Raw genomic sequence first — 22886 nt, forward strand, 5'->3', positions numbered from 1 at the left:
TCTCGACTCGGCGCAGTTTCGGGTTTATCCCCCGGAACGGCGGGTCCGGGATATTCAGGCTCTGATTCCCATCTTTCAGCCGTTATCCCGGGTTTCGGTCAGGTTGACGCTGCGGCTTCTGGGGCTGATGGCCTCCTGCATCCTTCTGGTGCATCACGCCAGATGGCGGATGCGGGCTCTGCAGTGGGACCTGAAGTTTCAGTGGGCCCAGCATCAGGGCAACCTATCCGACCATGTCCTGATCTCGGAGGGCACTGCGAGACAGTTGCAGTGGTGGCTTACAGACCGCGATTGGGTCAGGGGCAGATCCCTCTCCCTTCCCCAGCCGGAGCACGTGGTTGTGACGGACGCGTCCCTCCAAGGCTGGGGTGGCCACTTGGGAGAGGCGGAGATCAGAGGCCTCTGGTCTCCGGCGGAGTCCCGGCTCCATATCAACATGTTGGAGCTGCGGGCGATTCGCCTGGCACTGAAGGCATTCCTCCCCTTTGTCAACGGGAGTGTAGTGCAGGTGTTCACGGACAACACCACCGCCATGTGGTACTGCAACAAACAGGGCGGTGTGGGGTCGTGGACCCTTTGCCAAGAGGCTCTGCGCCTCTGGCAATGGCTGGAACGTCAGGGCGTGACTCTGACGGTTCAACACCTGGCAGGTTCTCTGAACGCCAGGGCGGACGAACTCAGCCGTCGGTGCTCGGTGGATCACGAATGGCGTCTGAACTCGGATGTGGCGAGAGGCCTCTTTCAGCAATGGGGAGAGCCTTGGTTAGATCTATTCGCCACAGAAGAGAACGCGCAATGTCATCAGTTCTGCGCGTTGGAGTTTCCAAGACGGCACTCGCTCGGCGACGCCTTTCGGCGCGAGTGGAGTTGCGGTCTGTTGTACGCCTTTCCGCCTATACCACTTCTGCCCAGAGTGCTGAAGAAGATCAGGCGCGACCGGGCCCAAGTTATCCTTGTGGCTCCGGACTGGGCTCGAAGGTACTGGTATCCCGAGCTACTCAGCATGACAGTCGGTCCCTCGATCCGCCTGCCCCTTCAGGAGGACCTTCTGTCGCAGCAGCAGGGGACGGTCCTCCACCCGAACCTGTCCAGTCTCCACCTCCATGCGTGGAGATTGAGCGGCGACAGTTGAGGCCATTTGACTTGCCTCCTGAAGTCTGTGATGTCATTCTGGCAGCCAGGCGTCCCTCCACAAAGTCGGTATACGCCTGCCGGTGGAACAGATTTGTGGCATGGTGCACAGCAAAGGCTGTGGATCCCCTTTCTGCCCCTCTATCTGAGGTTCTCCTCTTCCTCCTTTCCCTTGCCCAGCAGGGCTCTGCTCTGGGCACTATCAAGGGCTATCTTTCTGCCCTTTCCGCCTTCTTGAGGCTACCTGATCAGCCATCTTTGTTCAAGTCCCCTATTGTGTTAAGATTCTTAAAGGGCATCACGCACATGTATCCTCCAGCTCCGTTCGTGATGCCTCAGTGGGACTTGAACCTGGTTTTGACTTTCCTGATGTGCGCTCCCTTTGAGCCCCTTCATTCCTGTCCTCTCCGTCTTCTCACCTTAAAGACGGCCTTCCTGGTAGCCATCACCTCTGCCAGGAGAGTGAGTGAGCTCCAGGCTCTTTCTGTTCAACCTCCTTTCTTGTCTGTTCATCCTGATAAGGTGGTTCTTCGGACCAGACCTTCTTTCCTGCCCAAGGTTGTCTCTGCTTTTCACATTGGGCAGTCCATCACCTTGCCCTCCTTCTTCCCGCCTCCGCATCCTTCAAAGGATGAAGAGCGGCTCCATCGTCTGGACCCAAAACGTGCGCTTTCATTCTATATGGATCGCACACGCCAGTTCCGGGTGGATGACCAACTGTTTGTTGGCTACGTGGGTGAGAAGAAGGGAAGGGCGGTACAGAAACGGACCATCTCTCGGTGGGTCGTCCTGTGCATCAAAGCATGCTACTCTTTGGCTCGGAAGGAGCCTCCTGTTGGGCTGAGGGCCCATTCCACTCGGGCCACGGCGGCTACTACTGCCCTGGGCCGGGGAGTCCCTTTGCAGGACATTTGCCAGGCGGCCACGTGGGCCTCGCTGCACACCTTTGCGAGGCACTACTGCCTGGACAGTCAAGTCCGGAGGGATGGCTTCTTTGGCCGTTCGGTCCTCCAGGACTTTCTGGTGTAGGTTGTATTGGTTCGCAGACCCACCACCGGGGTTGGTATTGCTGGGGTATCTATTCTAAGGTAAGGAATCTAATACTAACCTGTTTCTTTCAGATGAACAAGTTACTTACCTTCGGTAACGATATATCTGTAAGAAACAGTAGTTAGTATTAGATTCCTTACCGCCCCGCCCATCCTCCCCGTTCTGCGAACTGATACCTAGGGTTAGGGACATCCCTTTCAGGGCCCTAGTTTCAAATGGCACCAGTGTTGGTTCTCACATGGCTCTGCGTGTTCTGGCGCGGAAAAGCTGTGTGCAAAGAACTGACGTCAGCGCGCGGAGGCGGCGTCTATATACTCCAGCGACGTCATCACGGCGCACGACGCCGACGACGCGGAGCCGCAGGGGACGCCTGCAGACGACGCCTACCGACGCGCAGGGGTACTGCTACGCAAAAGTTTCCGGATCCAGACTGACGCCTGGGGATATTCTAAGGTAAGGAATCTAATACTAACTACTGTTTCTTACAGATATATCGTTACCGAAGGTAAGTAACTTGTTCATTATGCCACCCCTGGCTGGCCATCCAAATCTGACACAACTGGCTGCACGACAGCTGGGGCAAGGTGGTGTAATCACCCTTTGCTTTAGATATAGTATACCTATATCTAACCCTAAAATGGACACACAGATCTCCTATCAGTCACTCCTATGGCAGGCCTTAACAATCCTGAAGGCAGAGTGCTTGGAATCGTGTGAGATGGTGCTCTGGCATGACCTGAGCCTGTCTGCGGCTTTCGGGATCTATCCCTTAGCCGTTTCCATGATATCGCATACCATATACTCTTAAGTGCATTATAATCCTCGCGGTTATATGCCAACTCTGGTATCGCTTTATCAAAACATGTCGAGTAAGGTGTCATACGAATTGGAATACTAACCCCTCGCCAATTCTGCCGACGGGGGTTAGCATTCCACCCTTCTAGAGGGACACGACATGTATGTAACCCCTAACCCCGGTTAAAGTCAAACAGAGCCTCAGCTCCACAAAATGGATGCTGCCACCGAGACACAAGTCTGCCCTCCTGCTGCTGGGAGTCCTCCCAGAGCAGGAGATAAGGACAAAGGGTTTCCTGCCAGGGGCGGTGCCAGCACCGTCCCAGACAGGATTTTGTGTATTGTAGGTAGGCAGGGCTTCAGAGGAAGGTGACTGCACGTGGCACACCGGTGCTCACTGTGCATAGGCTGGCTTGAACCAGTTCCAGGGACACTCCAGACCCTGTGCTGGGGAAAAGCCCGCCAAGGAAGTGGGTGTAACCACCCCCCTCCTGGTCCCACCCATAGGGCAGGACTTAGTCGCGTGCCAGCTCCCTTTTCCCAGATAAAGGTAGGGACTGGCCCAATTCCAAATCAGATCTTTGGAATCAAGACACGACTTTCTACGAAAGGACTTCAAGATTTCCTTCTTCAAGATTCTCCCTTGTGGCTAAGGAGTAGTCACCCTGCATCCGCAGGCACCATCAAGAACACTGCGGTCTGCTGCACGTCCTTCCTCCGGAATCCGACTGCCCAGCTCGACGAGAACCGGCTTCCCTGGCACCTCCGACCTCTACTCACCTCTACAGCCAAGCTGAGAACCGTGGGTGCGACGAGACCTCGAGGGACCGGCCATCTTCAAGACTGCACGACTTCTGCACAGCAAGCCCGCCGAGTAATTTCCTGGTGAGTGCTTTGGGGTCCGAGAAGCCCCGACCCTGAGCAGCTCCAGCACCGAAGAGCAGCCCCCCAGCATCTCCACGATCTGCGTGGGGCCCTTCTGCTTTTTGCTGCTCACCGCGTTGTTTGGCTACTAGCCCGCTGGCTTGTGGCCTTCTGAACGACGCCCGACGACATCACTGCTGCTGGTCTGGTTGCTCCAGACTGGCCCTTGCTCCCTTCCCGAAGAGGAGCACCCCGGACCCTCCTGGTCCACTCAAGACGCCATTTTGAGTCCACCGCGTGGGCTTGAATTAGCCAAGGCTTGTTGCCCAATCCTGGGTAACTTCGACGCCGACAGCTTCATCCATCGTGGGACAGCTCTCTTCTCCATCCTGGTCGCCGACAACGCCTCCTGGTCCGTGAGATCTGCAGAGCCAGCGTCGCCCACTCACCTAGTCGAGGTGACTACCATCCGGTGCCCTCCTGGTGCCCACTGACTACTGGCTAGTAGTCACGAACTTGGTCCCCTCTGCTTTCAGGTGTCATCCATCTTCCAGATCCAGGCTTGGATCAACTCGAACTATCTTCACTGGTCGCCTGCCAGCATCTTTCTTCCAGGCTCCTGGTCCGGCAACGAGGATTCCCGACGTCTTTTGAGACCTATGCAGCTGCAGCCCCTGGGCTAGGTAACTTCGACACTTCGGTGTCCCAGCATAGCCTCACTATCCAAGGGTCAGGATCCACTGTCGTTTTCTCCCTACCAGGTCGGGTTCGCCCGTGAACACTAACTTTGCCTTTACTAGCTTCCATAGACTTTGTCCCGCATCCCGCGTGAGAGTGCACACTCTGCACCCGAGTCCCCTAGGTCTCCTAGAAGTAATCTAACGATTCCCTAGTCAAGTCCTAGCGATTCCAAAGCCTATTAGTACTGTACTTACCTGCTAGTAATTTCGCATTCCACTTCTAGAGTATATGGTTTTTCGTGCCCCTCGGGCATTTGTGTATACTGTGCTAACTTAAGTATTTTCGTAAGAGTTTTGTTGTGTGCCTAGCACCCTGTCCTCATAAAGAGTACAGGGTTGTTGTGATTCTAATAAATACACTGTTTATTTTCATAACACTTGTGTGGTGTCCTTTCACTGGGTGTTCAAGGGGTAATGTGATGGTAAAACAGCTGGCTTAACACGCCCTCTAGAGTCTTAGCCTTAGACTGCTCGTATCCATGCTACTAGGATAGCTGGTCTATAAGGTTGACTTACAACCAATCATCAATAAGGGTTGTTTGGACTGATATATAGTGATCACTAGAATAGTGAGCACTGCACATCAGGCCAACTTCTCACAGCGTTCATCAGGGCCTTCGGAGCCCTTGCTAGATCTTCTCCACCAGGGCGCAGGGAACATGGAACCATTGTTAACTTTTGAGGAGTCATTGTTTGACATCCTTCTCGGAACGTGGGCATGCCCTCCTTGGGGGACCACGTGGATCGTGCTATGGCACGTCCGCGAGCTCCCACTGACCCCACCTGCTTGACCCTCCATCCTGGGGCTGGAGGACTTGTGCTTCAGGCAGCTCTATCTGAGACTCCTGTTCCATTGCACCCTCCCACTCGGGGTCTCAGTGGTTGGAGTCATATGGCTGCGATGTTTGCATCTGCCAGCTTGGGACTCTGGTCCCTCAACACGTTGTTTGTATTTGCTCGGGCTACATTGCCCTTTGGGATGCTGTTGACGGCTCCTCCCCTCCTTGCTGGGGATCTCTCGTGCCAATCTGGCCCGCCTAATCAGTGATGGCCATGCTACGGCGCACTTTTCAATTCGGTCTGCCATGGACACCACAGACACTGTGGGTCATATTATGGCCAGGTCGGTTGCCATACCCTGCCACGCATGGTTGCGTGATGACGTTTTCCCAGAGCATTTTCAGGAGCGGCTTAAAAAGATATACCCTGGAACGTTCTCCGGTTCCTTGCTTCTTGCAGGACACGGGGTTCGGTTTGTCCCTTCCTGTCCTGTGCAAATTCCTAGTTCTCAAGGAGTGGCTCTGGTCTATGCCTTTCTGCCTCTGGATCTGTGCTTCCCCCCTAATGTTTTTCTGGGTGTGAGTTCTTACTCCCATTATGGCACAGGTGCTTTTTTAGGTGGCATTAATGTGTGTATTCTTCTTGACGCTCTCCATTTTGGTAGACAGTGTCAGTCTTGGGCGGTGTAGGCTTTGGCGCCAGGCATCTGTCTGTGCCTTCTTTCTATCCCTTATGGGTAGTCTTGCGGTCTATGTTTACGCTGTCTCACGGGAGACCAAGATTCTTCCCCCTCGGGGACCTGTTATTTTTTCTGCATTCTTAACTGTTATACAACACACCGGTGCCGTGGTGCTGCTTGCATTACTCCCCTATTTAGGATTTAGTCAATCCACGTACGCGTGTCAACATTGCTCTCTCGTGTGTATATCGTGGATTATACACGCCGCTGGGTGATCGCATACTAAGTCTTTTTTGCCTTGGTGTCAGACATTCTTGCTTACTTTTTCCTTCAGGACAGAGTCCTCTGTATGTTAATAGCCTTGCAGGTTATCCACTCACAGTGGTGCCTTTTAATTCGTTTGGCTGCATGCCTACCTCCTGAGCTTTTGCTCAAATGTGGGCTCCTCTGTCTCTGTTGGCGCTAGGCTTTGCGCTCGGCCCTGCCACTGTTGTCATATGCCCTAGGCTGTACACATTAAGGTGTTTTTTTCTTCCACCCACGGGCCTCATGCTGCGGCTCCGGTTATTGGGCAGACCGTCTCCCGACGGTCCCATTCCTTGTGGCTTCCACTGTGGTGTGTGTTCGGGCGGTATGCTCTACCGTTGTCATATTATTTTGACCCTTGGTACTTCGTTCCTCTTGGGTTATAGAGACCGATGCCTGGATCCTTCTTGAAGGTCACGCTGCATTGTTTCTTACGTTGGCACGGAACTTTTTCCTTTCGTCTTTGTCTGGGCCTTTTCACTCTTTTGCGTTGAAGAACAGTGTGCGAATGCCTTCGGTCTTCAAGACGTGTACTTCTTGTGCACGTCCGATGTTGGCGACGAACCCTCACCCTATCTTTATGTGGTATTTGGGCAAGCGCCATGACTCTACGGACTGTGACGCTTGTCAGCACCTCAAACCGAAGTCCAGGCGGGAGCAACGGATGAAATTGCTGTCGGCATGCTTGTCCAGGTCGGTCTCGTCCCCGCGTCCGTCCCCTACCTAGGAAGCCAGGAGCTGCCGATTCAGACTGCTGCATCGCCCTTCGCCGCGGCCCCATGAGCATCGCTCGCCAGCTGGTAGGTCCTGTAGCTTGTCTCCGAGGTCTTGTCCTCGTTCGGCGGAGGGCGCAGGTTCCCCTCCCCGCCGTTTCCTGGCATCTGGGCAAGTAGGGCCCAAATGAAAGCCTACGCTGCGGCTCTGCAGGCTTCTTTGGCCCCCCTTCTCTCCCTGAGACGTCCGCTGAGCCCTTGCCTTTCGTGGGGCCTTCCATGGAGTCTCCGGTGGCTTCGGTACCGGCGCAGACGAGTTCAGCTTCAGGTTGTGGTCGAGGGGCCCTGCGACATTCCGCTCTTTGACCCACGGTGTCCCTGCATTGCCGCAAATCCCTTTGGAGCTCCCTGTGGCGTCGCAGGGGATCGTCGGGACTCAGGACTCGTCTCAGAGTCCCCTTCTGTCCTCTGGGCAGGCGGCTGCCTTGCCAGAGGCCGGGCTGCGCCTTTCCGGTGCCAACGGCTTTCCTCCCCGGTCCTGGCAGTGCCGCGTGTGGAAGCCGGGGCATGGGGCACCTTCCCGCGCCCCCTTCGGTCTTCTACGCAGGCGACTGCCTTGTGTGAGGTCGAGCCGGTGCCTTTTAAGTGCCTTTCACTAGCTGACCCGGTGCCTTTTCAGTGCCTTTCACTAGCCGAACCGGCTCTGACCCCGCCTCATTCTCCTAGAGAGCACATGGTGGTGGTCGACTCGGCGCCCCCGATGGCCACTCAGGTGCCGATCGACATCGCGCCTGTGGCGTACTCCACGGCGATGGGCCGGCGTTGGGTCCGTGACTAGTCTCCAGAGGTTCCTTCCTCCCCGGAGGTTTGTCATCTTCTGGTCTCTTCTTCTCCAGAGACGGGGACGCCGTGTTCCTTTTTCACCAGCGTCTTCCAGGGAGGGCTCCTTGCCGTCCCCGCGGCCTCAACCCTTGGACCCTCTTTTCCGCAGCTTGCTGTTGGATGCTCCGCCGGCTTCTCCGGAGCCCCCTCAGGCCCCCCTCTTGTCCGCGGATCCTCCACTATTCAGGGCCTGACCGTTTATTTCTCCAGCTGGACTTGTGGATGGGCAGCTTTGTTTACAGCCGTCACCCACAGAGAAATTGCTTTCTCCCCAGCGACGCCCTACGGAGGCAAGTGTCGCCTTTGTTCGGGCCATTTCCACGACCGCTGGCATTTTGCGGATGGGTGACCCAGTCACCCCATTCCCTACGGATCATCTGTTGGGTGTTCTCCACCAGGGCTCTGGTGGACGGGAGCTGCTTCTTTCATTCGAAGCTTCGCCCCACAATACTCTTCTAGGGGCGTCCTGCCACGGGTGACCCAGTGCCTCGGCCACTCCTACACCACCACAGTCCTGCTCCGCACGATCCAGTCTGCCTTTCTTTCCACCCTTCTACACAGGACCCTCTTCTGCAGGCTGATTTTCCTTCCTTGCCTTCTGTGTTCTTTCTTCCGTCGTGGGAGGCCCGATGGTTGGATACATGAGGGCGTAACATCTTTGCTTCCTCCAGTGCTGCTTTGCGGGCGCTCAACACGCTGTGTTGGCCAGTGCTGCCTCCAGTCGGTTGGATTCTGTGGATTCCCTTCGGTCTCATGTCTCCCACGCAGGTGCCCGCGCTGATCTGCAACACCATGTGTTGGATGGTCAGGAGTTGGCCGCGTTTATTCTCTGTGCGGCCTTGGCTGTTGCTCTTAGCCGTGCTATGGCCAGCTCTGTGGCTCTCCGTCGCTGTGCTTGGTTGCAGAATGGTGTTTTCCTGAGAATATATGGGAGCGTCTGGTTGACCTGCCTTTTGATAAGGTTGTTTTAACACCCACGCAGGCTCTGCCATTCAACGGCTCCTTGCGGGGCTCCGTCCTCCTCCCCCTCCGTAAGCTTGGCTTGTTGGTCCTCCAGTGCTTTATGGGAAACGTTATCCCACTTTTTTTCTGGAATATAGTGTTTCGGTTGAAGTGTCTGTGTGTTGTGTGTGGTTTGACGTGCCTTCGGGGTCCTTAGGTTGGACCCTCTGTACTGTTGGATGCTGGTACAGCCCCTTTGACAATTGTGTATTTTTTGGCTGATTGATAAGCCGTCTGTGGTTCTAACCGCAGGGCCTTTATGTTCTTGTCCTCTGATGCGGGTTTTTTTCCCCTAAGAGTGGTTCCCATGCTTTCTTTGGACATGTCCTACCCTAAGTGGGGTATTTGTAGCTATTGTATAGCTCTTTCCTACGCTGGGAGGGTGTGGTCTCCCTTTTTGGGCTCCTCGCCTTTCCTGGCATTGTTTTATACCGCTGGTGCGGTCTCTTAGATTTTGTCTGGGCGCAGCTTGCGCTGCTCCAGGTTCTGTCCTCTTCAGTATCCACTGCATCACTGGACCGGCTTTGGTATGCCATATACGGCGTTGTATTGTGATGTTTCCTCTCTTTTTCTCCTGCGCATTGGCTGCTGGCTGACTGCTTAGGTCTGTCCTACGTATTCCTCTTCTGGCTGGTCCCACTTCTTTTCGTGGGTCGGTTTGTGCCTGGCATGGTCTTCCTTTGGAAGTTGTTCTGTTTTTTCCAGGCCTTTGCCTTCGTCTTGTGCTCAGCTTGCTCTGGGTGCACTGTTTCAAGATATTGCCGGCTGCACACGCCTGCTCTTTCTGGTCCACTACTGTATGCCTTGGCGCTTGTACTCCTGCCCCTTGTTCTGCTGGGGCTTTGTGTGGCGGTGTCTTGCTTTTCACGCCTGCTTTGTGGAGCCGTTTCTACCTTGTCCGCTGCCTCAAGGCAGATGCCTATTCAGCTTCCCAGTCACTGCAGCAAGCTCTGCCTCGGTTTGTACCTCTTCTCTCTGGAGTTTGAGGTGGTTCTTCCACCCTTGGTACTCCTCTGGCGTTATCTGTCCCTCTGGGGTCTGCCTTTCTTGTCGCCATTACATGTCCCCTGCTGGGGCTCTGTTTTTCTACTGATGGGGTTCTCTCGCAGGCCCTCCTTCCCTCTGGGAATGGCTAGGGTATCTATTCTATGTTTAGGAATCTGCGGTTAGTAGTCTCTATCAGATGTACAAGTTACTCACCTTCGGTAACGGTGTATCTGGTAGAGACTGTTCTAGCTGCAGATTCCTTCACGACCCTCCCTCCCACCCTGTTCAGCGATGACATTCAGCTTGGTCTTCTGCACTCGCCTACTTCTGGATGGTTTTGTCTTCTGCGAGTGCCTTCTTTCACTGCCTCCCTAGCGGGATGCTTCGTTCGGTTTCTTTGCACCACTCTTTCCTTTTTGATATTGGTTGGTGGGTTCATGGGTACTTCTGCATCCCTGCACCCTGGGCTTCCAGTGTGGGGCCTACTCATGCTCTTCTACCCTTTTTCATTGCCTTGAATTTCTGACTCCTCTGCGGTCCTCTGAGTTGGGGTATCTTGGCTGTACCTCAGCCTTTAGCTCCTTACAGGGACTGCTGCGCCTCTTCTTGCTGGTGTGGTCTTGGGGCAATTTGTTGTTACTCTTCTGTTCTGGCCCTGTTGTCCTTCACTGTTAATGGACTGTGGTTACAGGCCTCTTTCGTCTGCTGTGATATTTTTCATATGCTTTCCTGCTCCACAGAGCATATTGTGTTTGCTTGCAAGGTTGCTTAGCAGTAGCTCTGCTCTTACCTGACTTTGTGCCACAGTGCCTGGCACTTCCCCGACTGAAGCGGTTTCCCTCCATTAGTTTCTTCCTTTTTTGTTTCTCTGATTTTTTCGCATACTGTTCTATATTCTCACAGTTTTGGTTTGTGATGGCTCCGCGTTGTGGCGCGGAAAAGTTCCCAGAAGAAATCTGATGTCGGCGCGCCGGGGTGGGGCATATGTGACCTTGCTGACGTCATGCTCGCGGACAATGTCAGGGCGGAGTCACGTGGCACCACCCCCCGGCGTGCAGAGATGCAGTGGCAAAACTTTTCCGGATCCAGTCTCACGCCTGGGGATAATTCTACGTTAAGGAATCTGCAGCTAGAATATTCTCTACCAGATACACCATTACCGAAGGTAAGTAACCTGTACTTTTGTCGCTACACTTCTTTAAACATGTGCAGATTTTTTAGTGCAACAGTATTCCACGCAGGCCTGGCCTCATTCAGGCTGCCTGGTGCTTGACCTGGAAAAAGCCTTTGACTCGCTGGAGTGGCCTTACTTGGCGTCTGTACTGGGTAAATACGAACTGGGTTAATGCTAATTGAATATGGTTCACTTACTATATCAACAGCCCTCTAACCGGGTTCGTACAGGCAGATCTGAAAGAGACATGTTAGTGATAGATTCCTTTGATAGATTCCTTACTTTAGAATATCCCCAGGTGTCAGACTGGATCCGGAAAGTTTTGCTTAGCAGTACACCTGCGCGTCAGTAGGTGGCGTCCTGCATCTCCGCGTCAGTAGGTGGCGTCGTATGCGCCGACATGACGTCACGGAGACTACTTGGGTGCCACCCATGCGCGCTGGCATCAGTTCTTTCTTTTTCCGCGCCAGTAAGCGCAGATCCGGTTGGAGCACGTACCCTAGTCATTTTTTGACTATCTTTTTGAGACTTTTGTCTCGTGTTGGTTTTCTCTGGTGCTGGTAGGGATGCCTGGTTTTACATCTTGCGGGACCTGCCGTAGCAATATGTTGGTGGCGGACCCTCATGACGTCTCTACTGCCTGGAGCGCGACCATGACTCCCGGTCCTGTCTGGACTGTAGGGCTATGGTCCTTAAGGCCCTGAGGGAACGGCGCCGGAAGCTGTTTGAAGTTTGGCACTCGTCCCCGCACCGTTAAAGATACAGGGGACGTTCCCGTGACCGCTTGCGGAGTCGTCACCACCATTCCTCTTACCCTTCGCATTCGGGTAAGAAACTACACAAAAAGAAGTCGAAGAAGCGTTTTTGCTCTCCGACGTCCCCCTCGTCGGTCCCCGGAAGCGGAAGACAATCCTGCATCAGAGAAGAAATAAAACCTGCGGCAGAAACCACAGAAGGCTTAGGAAGCAACCAAAAGGAACACTTTGCCAAAAGTAGGGCTAAACCACCTGAAGAGGTAGGCCAACCCAGGACCCCGAGGGCACAGTTTCCCTCACAGAAATTGTAACGGTCACCCCAACACCAGATTACAGGAGCAGTGGGATAACACCTCCCACTAAGACCTGGAGGGTCAACAAAAACCACCTACTGAGGAGGAGGACGGAGCGCCGCAAGAAGACGCTGAATGGCGGAGTCCGCATGAGTGTTAAACAGAAGAACCCCGTCAAAGGGTAGATCGACCAAGCGTTCCCTGATATGTTCAGGAAAAACAGCATCACGTAGTCAGGCATGGCGACGCAGAGCCACCGAAGTAGCCATAGCACGGCTGAGTATCGGCAACATCCAAGGCTGCACGAAGAATAAATGCGGCCAACTCCTTACTATCCAACACATGGCTCCGTAAGTCGGCATGGGCGCCCTCACGAGAGACATGAGAAAGAAGGGACTCCACAGAGTCCCACAAACTGGAAGTAGCCCTGGTCAATACACACAAAGTATTAAGCGCCCGCAAGGCAGCGCTAGAAGAAGCGAAGACATTACGCCCCCATGAGTCCAACCATCGGGCCTCCAGAGACAGAGGAACCAACCCAACAGACAAACATGGAAGGGCATTCCGCAGAAGAGAACCTTGAGCAAAAGGGTGGAAAGAAAGACAAACCAGGTCCTGCGGAGCAGGGCGATGACTATTCAGGAGTGCCCGAGGCACCGGATCACCCATAGCAGGGCGCCCCCTTAAGAGTATTGTGGAGTGACTCCCATCCACCAGAGCCTTGGTGGAGAAGTTCCAAAAGGTTGTTCGTAGTAAACGGAGCGACAGGTGCACCCCTCCGCGGAATACCAGTGGCCGTGAAATGGCCCGAACAAACGCAACACTAGCCTCCATAGGGCGCCGAGGAAGAGAAAAGTTCTTCCGTGGGTAATGGCTGCAGACTGAGTCGCCCGTCCCCATGTCCAGGGGGAAGCGGCCAGCCCCGAAATAGTGGGGGGGTCCACATATGAATGGGGAACCTGAGGAGCACCAAGAAGCGGAGAGGCTGGGGGGGGGAAGCCATCCGCGAGCCACGGAAATAAGGGTTCGAGGATTTAGGCCGGTCGGCGGGTGGGGGGGGGGGGAGGTAGAGGAGCCCTCCCTGGAAGATGCCTAAGAAAAGGCGACAACACGGCGCCCTGTCCCTGGGGAGGAACACACCAACAGATGGCCAGCATCTAGAGAAGAAGGGACCTCAGGAGACGACTCCAAAACCTGATGCCAGCGCGGCTCCTTGGAGTCCGCCAACGGTTCGAGGATGACGTCAATCGGCGCTGGAGGGGGCACTCGTGGCGCCAGGTGGGGCGGGGTCAACGACAGAACGGCAAGGCAGCGGCGCCGAAAAGACGCCAACTCGGCGTCAGGCGGGGCAGCCGCCCGCGCCGAGGACCAAAGGGGACTCTGAAAGGCATCCCAGGTCCCTGCCTCCACCCGTGACACCACTGGAGCCGGGGAGGAAGGCTCCTGGCGTCTGCTCGGCCTCTCGTGAGGCAGCTGCCTGCTCAGAGGACCGAGCGAGACTCTGGGGCAAGCCCGAAGTCACGGCTGTCTCCTGCGATGCCACAGGGAGCCCCGTAGGGATTTGCGGCGAGGCAGGGGTACGAGGCGCCGAAGAGGGGAGCCCCGAAGGACCGCACCTCGACGGCAACCCCCCCTCCTACGACCTGTAAATTCCGGAACCGCCGGCGACTCCGCAGAAGGCCCTGTGTGAGGTAAGGGTTCCACGGATGTCTCAGGAGGTGGAGGAAGGGCCAAAGAAGCCAGCAGCGGCGCCGTGTATGCTGTCATTTGGGCCCTAGTCACTTCTGTGCCGGAAAAGCGCATGTCCCGGGAGGAGCAGGCACCAGCCATGAAAGGAGGACAAGTCCTCGGAGATTAACAAAAAGACCTACCAGCCGATGAGCCACGCCCTTGGGGCCGCGGCGAAAGACGAAAACAGCAGTTCTGTGCCTTTGAGGTAGGGGACGGTCGCTGGGATGACATCGACCTGGATAAGCGCGCCGACAGCAACTTCATCTGGCACCGGGACTTAGGCTTAAGATGTTGGCAGGTGTTGCAGCTCTGAGTCGTTGTGTTCACCTAGGCACCACATGCAAATTGGGTGAGGGTCCGTCGCCGACATGGGACGCGAACAGGAGGTACACGTCTTGAAGCCCGAAGGCATTCGCACACTGTTCCACTAAACGCCAAGCGTGTAAAAGAATAGGAGGCTCGAAAATAGGCCAGAACATAATCCAGATCCGCGTTGCACGCAGAAATGAGAAAAAACTGACGTAGGCATGCCGGGTCGTGAATTATGTATCCTCGCTGACGTTCGGAACGCAGACGACGTCCGGGCGGAGTCACGTGTTGCTGTCCCCCCGGCACGCAGGGATGCTGTGGCTAAAAGTTTTCTGGATCCAGTATCACGCCTGGGGATAATTCTACGATAAGGAATCTGCGGCTAGTAGTGTATCAGATGCAAGAGTTCCTTGCTGCCATGGACCGACTGTTTAGGCCTCATGCTCCCACTGGTGCACTCTCGAGCTGCGGTCAAGTCCTTGGGCCTTTCCACCATGCGCCTGGCCACGTCTACCTTTCATTCCTTTCGTGGCCATGGCAGAGGTGCCCCTGCTCGTTCGTTCAGCCAAAAGCCTGCACAGAACCAATCTCAGCACGCCTGTTGGCGTGGAGGCCGTCTGGGTGGCTCCGGAGGCCAATGTGAGGGTCAGCCCACCTCCGCCCCTGTGATTTCCACCTCGAAACCTTCCGAGCTTCAGGGCGCACACCATGCCGGTGGGTGGCAGGATTCAACATCACCGTACCCACTGGCATTCTGTCACTTCCGACAGGTGGGTGCTTCAACTCGTCTGGAGGGGTTACTCCATCCCCTTCGAGTCTACCCCCCAGCCATGCTACCTCGGTTCCACCGCATGTCCGGGGATCACTTTGAGCTTCTCCAACAGGAAGTTATGGCCCTCTTGGCCAAGGGGGCCCATCAAGTGCGTTCCTGGGCCAGAAGTAGGATGTGGTTGTTATTCCCACTACTTTCTGGTCCCCAAGAAAGACAAGGGGGGCCTGCGCCCCATCTTGGACCTCCGGGACGTCAATTGTTTCCTCCTGAAGGAGAAATTCAAAATGCTGACTCTGGCTCAGGTCCTGGCTGCTCTGGAGACTGGATGATAGCTTTGGACTTGCAGGACGCTTATTTTCACATCCCCGTTCTGCCGGCCCACGGGCATTACCTGCCGTTCACGGTAGGCCAGGAGCATATGCTCCCTTTCGGCCTTACCAGTGCCCCTCGGGTTTTCACGAAGGTGATGGCGGTGGTCACAGCTCATCTGCACAGGTCAGGGGTGTCAGTCTTCCCCTACCTCGATGACTGGCTTTTGAAGGCGGGCTCGTCCCAGGCAGTAGTCGCCCACCTCCAGAGTAAGGCGGACCCCCTACATTTGCTGGGGTTCTCAATCAATGTGCTGAAGTCGTACCTGAGTCCCTCTCAAAAACTAACCTTCATCGGAGCGGTTCTGGATTCAATGCTGTTTCAGGTTTATCCTCCCGAGCAGCGAGTCCGAAATATTCCGGCTGTGATTCCGCTCTTTCAGCCTCTATCCTGGGTTTGTCAGGAGGGCCTCCTGATGGCCTCCTGCCTCCTGCTGGTGACACATGCCAGAAGACATATGCGGGCTCTGCAGTGGGACCTGAAGTTCCAGTGGGCACAGCATCAGGGCAACCTGTCCGATCACGTTCAGATCTCAGAGGGCGCTGCACGACAGTTGCAGTGGTGGCTCACGAATCACGATTGGGTCAGTGGCAGATCCCTCTCCCTTCCCCAACCGGAGCACACAGTGGCGACGGATGCTTGGGATGTGGAGGCCACATGAGCGAGGCGGAGATCAGAGGTCTCTGGTCTCCGGTGGAGTCCCGGCTCCATATCAACCTTCTGGAGCTGCGGGCGAGCCGGCTTGCACTGAAGGCATTCCTTCCCTCTGTCCGGGGAAGTGTAGTGCAGGTGTTCACGGACAACACCACCGCCATGTGGTATTGCAACAAACAGGGCGGGGTGGGATCGTGGACCCTATGTCAGGAGGCTCTACGCCTTTGGACATGGCTGGAACATCAAGGCATTACCTTGGTGACTCAACACCTGGCAGGTTGTCTGAACGCCAGGGCGGACGAACTCAGGCGCCGGTGCATGGTGGATCACAAATGGCATCTGAACTCGGACGTGGTTCAAGGTCTCTTTCTGCAGTGGGGAGACGGTCTTTCACCCGAACCTGTCCATCCTCCACGCATGGAGATTGAGCGGCGACAGTTGACACCTTTCGATCTTCATCCCGAAGTCTGTGATGTCATTCTGGCAGCCAGGCGTCCCTCCACCAAAACGGTATACACCTGCAGGTGGAACAGATTTGTGGCATGGTGCACAGTGAAGGCTGTGAATCCCCTTTCTGCCCCTCTTTCTGAGGTTCTTCTGTTCCTTCTCTCTTTGGCCCCGCAGGGCTCTGCTCAGGGCACTAACAGAGGTTATCTTTAGGCCATCTCCGCCTTTCTACGGCTTCCAGATCAGCCTTCTCTTTTTAAGTCCCCGGTTAACCGTTTTCTTAAGGGCATTACGCATACGTTTCCACCCGTACCCTTCATAATGCCTCAATGGGATTTAAATCTTGTCTTGACCTTTCTGATGTGCGCTCCCTTCGAGCCCCTTCATAACTGTCGTTTGCATCTTCTTACTCTCAAGACGGCTTTCCTGGTAGCCGTCACCTCTGCCAGAAGAGTGAGTGAGCTCCAGGCACTTTCTTCCAAACCTCCTTTCCTTTCTGTTCATCCGGACAAGGTGGTTTTAAGGACCCATCCTCCTTTCTTGCCAAAGGTTGTCACGCCCTTCCACATTGGGCAGACCATGAACTTTGCCCACCTTCTTTCCGCCTCTGCGCCTTCAAGGGAAGACGAGAGGCTCCACCGTCTGGACCCAAAACGTGCGCTCGTATTCTATCTGCAGCGTACACAGCAGTTCCGGGTGGATGATCAGCTTTTTGTTAGCTACGTGGGCGCCCAAAAAGTTTGGGCTGTGCACAAATGGACCATCTCCTGGTGGGTTGTTCTGTGCATCAAAGCATGTTACTCCTTGGCTAAGAAGGAGCCTCCTGTGGGGCTGCGTGCCCATTCGACCAGGGCAACTGCAGCCACTACTGCCTTAAGACGCGGCGTTCCCTTGCAGGACATTTGTCAGGCAACTACGTGCACCTCGCTGCACACGTTTACCAAACACTACTGCGTTGACAGTCCGGTCCGGAGAGACGGCTTCTTTGGCCGTTCTATGCTCCGTGACTTTCTGGTGTAATCTTGTTCGCAGACTAAATACCGGGGTTGGTATTGCTGGGGTATCTATTCTAAGGTAAGGAATTTATTACTAATGTGTCTCTTTCAGATGCACAAGATACTACTTGTGTAACGATATATCTGTAAGAGACATTAGTGATAGATTCCTTACCGCCCCACCCCTCCTCCCCGTTCTGCGAACTGATTACTAGGGTTAAGATCATACCCTTGTAGGGCCTTAGTTCTATGCACCAATGGTCAGTATCTTGCATGGCTCTGCGTTTCAGCATGGAAAGTTGTGTACAGAATTGATGTCAGCGCGCATGGGTAGCGCCTAAATACCCTCCGTGACATCATCTCGGCACTGACGCCAGTGACGGACGCGGAGCCGCAGGACGCCACCTAATGAGGCGCAGGGGTACTGCTAAGCAAAGCTTTCCGGATCCAGTCTGACGCCTGGGGATATTCTAAGGTAAGTCTATCACTAACTAGTGTCTCTTACAGATATATCGTTACACAAGTAGTAACTTGTACTTCTGGGTCATGACTGTGCCCACTATTCTCAGGAAGTGGGTGTAGTCACCTTTGTGGTAGGTAGCCCATTGGCTACTACCTCGTACTCCCCTAAACACCCCTAAATTGAGTATTTAGGAGTCCCACCAACACCAGGCCCACAGATTAGAATTCCTGCGAACTGAAGAGGACAAAGAGGAGACACCGCAAGAACCAAGGACCTGCACATAAACTGTGCTCCTTAATAATTGCAAAGACCCAACTCATCCTCCCCAACACTTGGAGTGCTGTCCAGCACTTCGACAACCAGCTATCATCTCCCCTGAGGTGGAGGAGCCATCCCGCCTGCATCTACAGGCACCGACTACATCTGCCCATTTCACTGTCCTGCTGTGTATTGGGCATGCCAAGGAAGCCTCACTTCAGGAGGGGAGGGCTTTGTGGCTATAGGTCAGCTCAATCTGTCGAGTTTCGAGACACTAGACACTCCGTGAAATATCCTGCACTAATACAGAGTTTACAGTGGCACCTGCACTAGCCAATTCTTTTGTGTGCAGCCTGGACACCACTCCCTTGGAAGTCTTCCGACACATCTGGGACATCAGGACAGATGAAACTTGCAACCAGAGTGGTCCTGCTGTTTTGTTTTTCTTCATCCTGCAGATCTACCGACAACCGTGAGAGCCTTGAACACCACTGACCAGCCAGCCAAGACCCTGATGCACCTGTGCTCCACTGCCCGGGTCCACCATTTCTGACTGTGTTCCCTTGACCTAGGGGTTCCCACTATCTTAACCCTCCTTTGGGTTCATCCTGGCTTGCTCTGAAGTCCTTTCTTGCGGCCCTTGTTTTAAGTCCCATTGACTTCAACGGTGTAACGCTCGAGGTTACCATTCAGATCAGCACTGCTGCACCCAGACACCCCAGGGCAGGTAAAGCGAAACTGCTGGTGGTACTTTGGACCTTGTCCCCCTAGCACCTTAAGTTTCAAGGGCACCTCTGAATTCTGTTTGCAAGTACCAGTTTGCTATCTGTGTTTTTCTCTCATAGGTTAAGATTGTAGCATTCAAGGCTTATGCTTCAAAACTGTTCGAGCAATTTTTCTTGTGAAACGATCTCTCCGCTTGTACTTCAGTGATTTTAAAGATCTTGGTTTCTAAATTCCTATATATTGGTGTCAGATTTCTTATTGAGTGTGTGAACAATTTGACTGTGTGTACACCAAATGCTTAACACTCCTCTCTGATAAGCCTGAGCTGCTTTACCACACTAACACAAAGTACTTGGGACTATTAAGGTTAGCCCTGTAAACCCACTAGTGGTCGTTCGAACTTTTTGAATGGTGTGCCCTTACATTGGCATCACTACATAAAAAGCCAGCTTGCTCCTATGTGCTACTGTACTTGCCTTAGTGAAATGGTTTTCGATTGCAAACTACCAAGTAAGGTTAAAACCAATAAATTCAAATAGTTGTGTGTTTCTGTCTGCTGTAAGGCAACACTTTGGGAAGGAGCCCTGTGCCTCAAACTCCATGAAACTCCATCCAAAAGGTATTCTTTGTAATAAAGTATAAAACCCAGAAGTGGTATAGAAATATGTTAGCGAGCTCAGACTTTTGAAGGACCCAGAGTTATTTTTGTAATGGGGAATATTGATAGGCTTGCAAGTTTTTGTTGTGTATGTTGCATCCTTAGTTGTACAATAGCATTTCGCAATATGAGAAAGTGAGGCTTATTAAATTCCGTTGCAGTGTCGCTTTAGTGTGACAGTTGGACCATAGCTAGCATTTAGTCATACCAAATATCAAAGAAAATGGGTTTAATATGAATCGCAAAATGGAGTAAAGTGCAGCTGCTAGACTATTTCAGAGCAAGGGTGTTATTGCCAGAAAGGCAGTGATCCAGTCTTGTATTCGTATCTCATGATAATTGATGGCATTCAAACATCAATAGCCTGTAAATACTGCCTAGTAGGCGAGAACTTTAGCATGTACTCCATTTCAAGGATTTCTGAATGTTTTGTGGAATTCCAGTGGCTGCAAGGCGTTATGCAGTTAGGGGGTCCCTTCATGGCCAGGGAGTTAAGCCCTAGGTGTCTTGTTACCGTGCATTACTGCTAAGATGCACCACTGTCTCTATCTGGCACTTTTGCTATCCTAGATTTTTCACTTATCTGCAGTGGAAGGAGCATTCATCAGAAGTTGTAGGCCTAGTAAGAAAGTTCAGATGTATAACAGTGTGTAGATTCTAGATTTTCCTTTGTACCTTTCTGTATATCTACGCTGCTCATCTTGTATTGTTCTGGGTTTGGATTTCGCAGGTCTTGGCTCAGCAGAGGGCTGAGCAGCAGCGGCGGGAGCTTGCCCAGAGTATCACCTCGGAAACACCCATGGACCCAGTCACCTTCATCCAGACCCTACCATCAGACCTCCGGCGCAGCGTGTTGGAGGACATGGAAGACAGCGTGCTGGCTGTCATGCCACCTGACATTGCTGCAGAGGCCCAGACTTTGCGGCGAGACCTGGAGGCCAGACAAAGGCAGCTCATGCATGAGAGGCTCTTCGGACATAGCAGTACTTCAGCACTCTCTGCCATCTTGCGCAGCCCAGGTAGTGGCTATTCCAAACTTAGCATATGTTTTAAGTAATGGTCCGCATTCAAACACAGTAATTGTCCTGCTCTAACCTCAGATTCCTCGCGTTGTGAATATTCCCACAGGCGTCGAACTGGATCAAGAAACTAAAAAGCAGTACTGCTGTGCCCCGATTGATGGCGTCCTGTGGCTTCCCATCGACGTTTTGCTCCAGAAGTGACGAGCAGGCCCCATATAAGCCCCTCCAAAGTGTGTTGACGTCCGTTCCCTTCTCTTTATTCCTTCAGACATGGATCCGGAGCTCTTCTCCTCTCATCTGAGTAGTTTTCTCCCCAAAATGTTACTTTTTAGCTGTGAATAAGGGAAATGTCACCCCACAAAAAACTACAGGGTTTAAACCTTGTACTGACTGTCACAAGCAAATGTCTTTGGCCGATCCCCACAAGGTATGCCTGGGATCAGAGAGCAAGTAGAGGGTCTTCAAAGACTGCACCCATTTGAATCCAAACAGTCAAGTACAATGTGCAGCTTAGTCACTGCACTGCTGGCCACCACTTCTTTAAAACCACTTTAGTATGTTTGTTTCAACCCACACCCACTCTGTAGAAGCTTGATTAGACATTTTCTGAATGGGTGGCAAGACATCAATTCAAACTCTACGCCCTCCCATTTCTTTCCACCTGGCCTCAGCTTTTACCACCATCAGCACAGCTGGTTGCGGAACACATGCCCATTTTACAATGGGACGTGAGACTTATCTGAAAAAGAAACAGTTAATTCTAGATTCCTTACTTTAGAATTACACCCATCAGACTGGATTCTGAAAGTTTTTAATCAGCCGTACCTCTGCGTGTCGGTAGGTGGCATCAGGCGACTCCGTCGTTGTGGTCCTTGGGATGACGTCGCGGTAGCTACATAGATGCCGCCCTCGCGCGCTGACATCAATTCTTTCTTTTTCCACACCAGCCAGCGCGCATCCGGAGAGAGCGGTACCTACAGTCACTTTTTGACTCACTTTTTTGCGACTTTTGTCGACTTCGTTTTTGAGTCTCAACCGACTCCTGGTGCACAAGGGATGCCCGGCTTCAAGGCATTCTGTTCTTGTAACCGACTGATGTCGGTGGCGGATCCGCACCATGTGCGCCTCTACTGCCTGGAGCGTGACCATGACCTCAAGCTGTGCTCCAATTGCCGAACCATGGCTCTGAAGTCTTTACGGGAGTGGTCCCGAAATCTCCTTCTGCCCCAGCTGTCTGCTTCGCGTTGCTCAAGGTCCCGGTAGTGTAGGAGGTCGAGAGACCGAAGTCTTCGCACTCTGGGTTAGGTAAATCGAAGCACAAGAAGAAGTTGAAGAAGCATTGTCACTCTTTGATTTTCCCTCATTCGTCGGCCGACGCGACAAAGGTTTCGGGTGGTGCCACTGCCGTGTGTGGAGCCTTCAGGGTCGACTCCAGCCTTCCTGGGAGCGAACCCTGCCCAGCTTCGTCAAATATTTACAAAGCGATGTACGCCATCTTTGGTCAGCCCGACTCCACCGGGGCCCGACTTGGCTGGGGCCCTAGGCCTTTGACGCCGGCGGCTTTGGCCTCCGAACCGCAAGGCCCCTTTGGATCCAGGCCTGGATCCGGATTGGTGCCGGTCAACATTGTTACACCTCCGCCGATTCCACCGGCACCACATCCGACACCGGTTGGATCCCCAGCCTGTGTTGACCTGGCTTTCGTCCTGAAGTGGACACGGAGCCGGACAGACGCCGGATCCCGCGCCGATGGGTACTTTTGTACTGGTGTTCCACCCTGGCCATTTTCCGTCAGATTGGCAGCCAGAGGAGGGTGAGGGAGACTGGGAGGGGTCTGGTGGCCCGTTGACAGACCAGTTGGAGTACAATGCAGACTGGAGAGAGGAACTGAGGGATGCCAGTGGTCTGGATACCTCCCCAGACCTAGGCATCTTGTCTCCTCATACAGTGGTTACAGAGGAAGGAGCGTCATACGCACTGGTGTTGCGTAGGATGGCCGAGGCTCTCCACCTCAAGCTACCTACGGTGGCAATCTGAAAGAAACAAGTTAGTTATAGATTCCTTACCTTACAATTACCCCCAGGCGTCAGACTGGATCTGGAAAGTTTTTAATCGGCTGTACCCCTGTGCGTCGGAAGGTGGCATCAGTCGACTCCGTCGTTGTGGTCCTTGGGATGACGTCGCAGTAGTTAAATAAATGCCGCACTCGCACGCTGACGTCAGTTCTTTCTTTTTCTGGGCCAGCCAGAGCAGATCCAGAGAAAGCGGTACCCCCAGTCACTTTTTGGCTGACTTTTTCTGGTCTTTTGTCGACTTTGTTTTTTTAGTCCA

The 22886-nt window shown here is 53.6% G+C and overlaps 1 protein-coding gene across 2 annotated transcripts in view; it reads left to right on the forward strand.

The window, feature by feature from the left end:
• Positions 1-22886, forward strand: part of HUWE1 (HECT, UBA and WWE domain containing E3 ubiquitin protein ligase 1) — a 1655742-nt gene that overhangs the window by 1365082 nt on the left and 267774 nt on the right. The window contains exon 63 of one of the 2 annotated variants that reach the window (XM_078664564.1): positions 20254-20552. In XM_078664564.1, the coding sequence (XP_078520690.1) occupies positions 20254-20552 (299 nt within the window). The remainder of the gene's footprint in view (positions 1-20253; positions 20553-22886) is intronic. The other variant, XM_078664565.1, reaches the window with a different exon arrangement.

This window comes from Lissotriton helveticus, chromosome 10 (assembly GCF_964261635.1).
Source record: "Lissotriton helveticus chromosome 10, aLisHel1.1, whole genome shotgun sequence".
NCBI classification, from domain to species: Eukaryota; Metazoa; Chordata; class Amphibia; order Caudata; family Salamandridae; genus Lissotriton; species Lissotriton helveticus.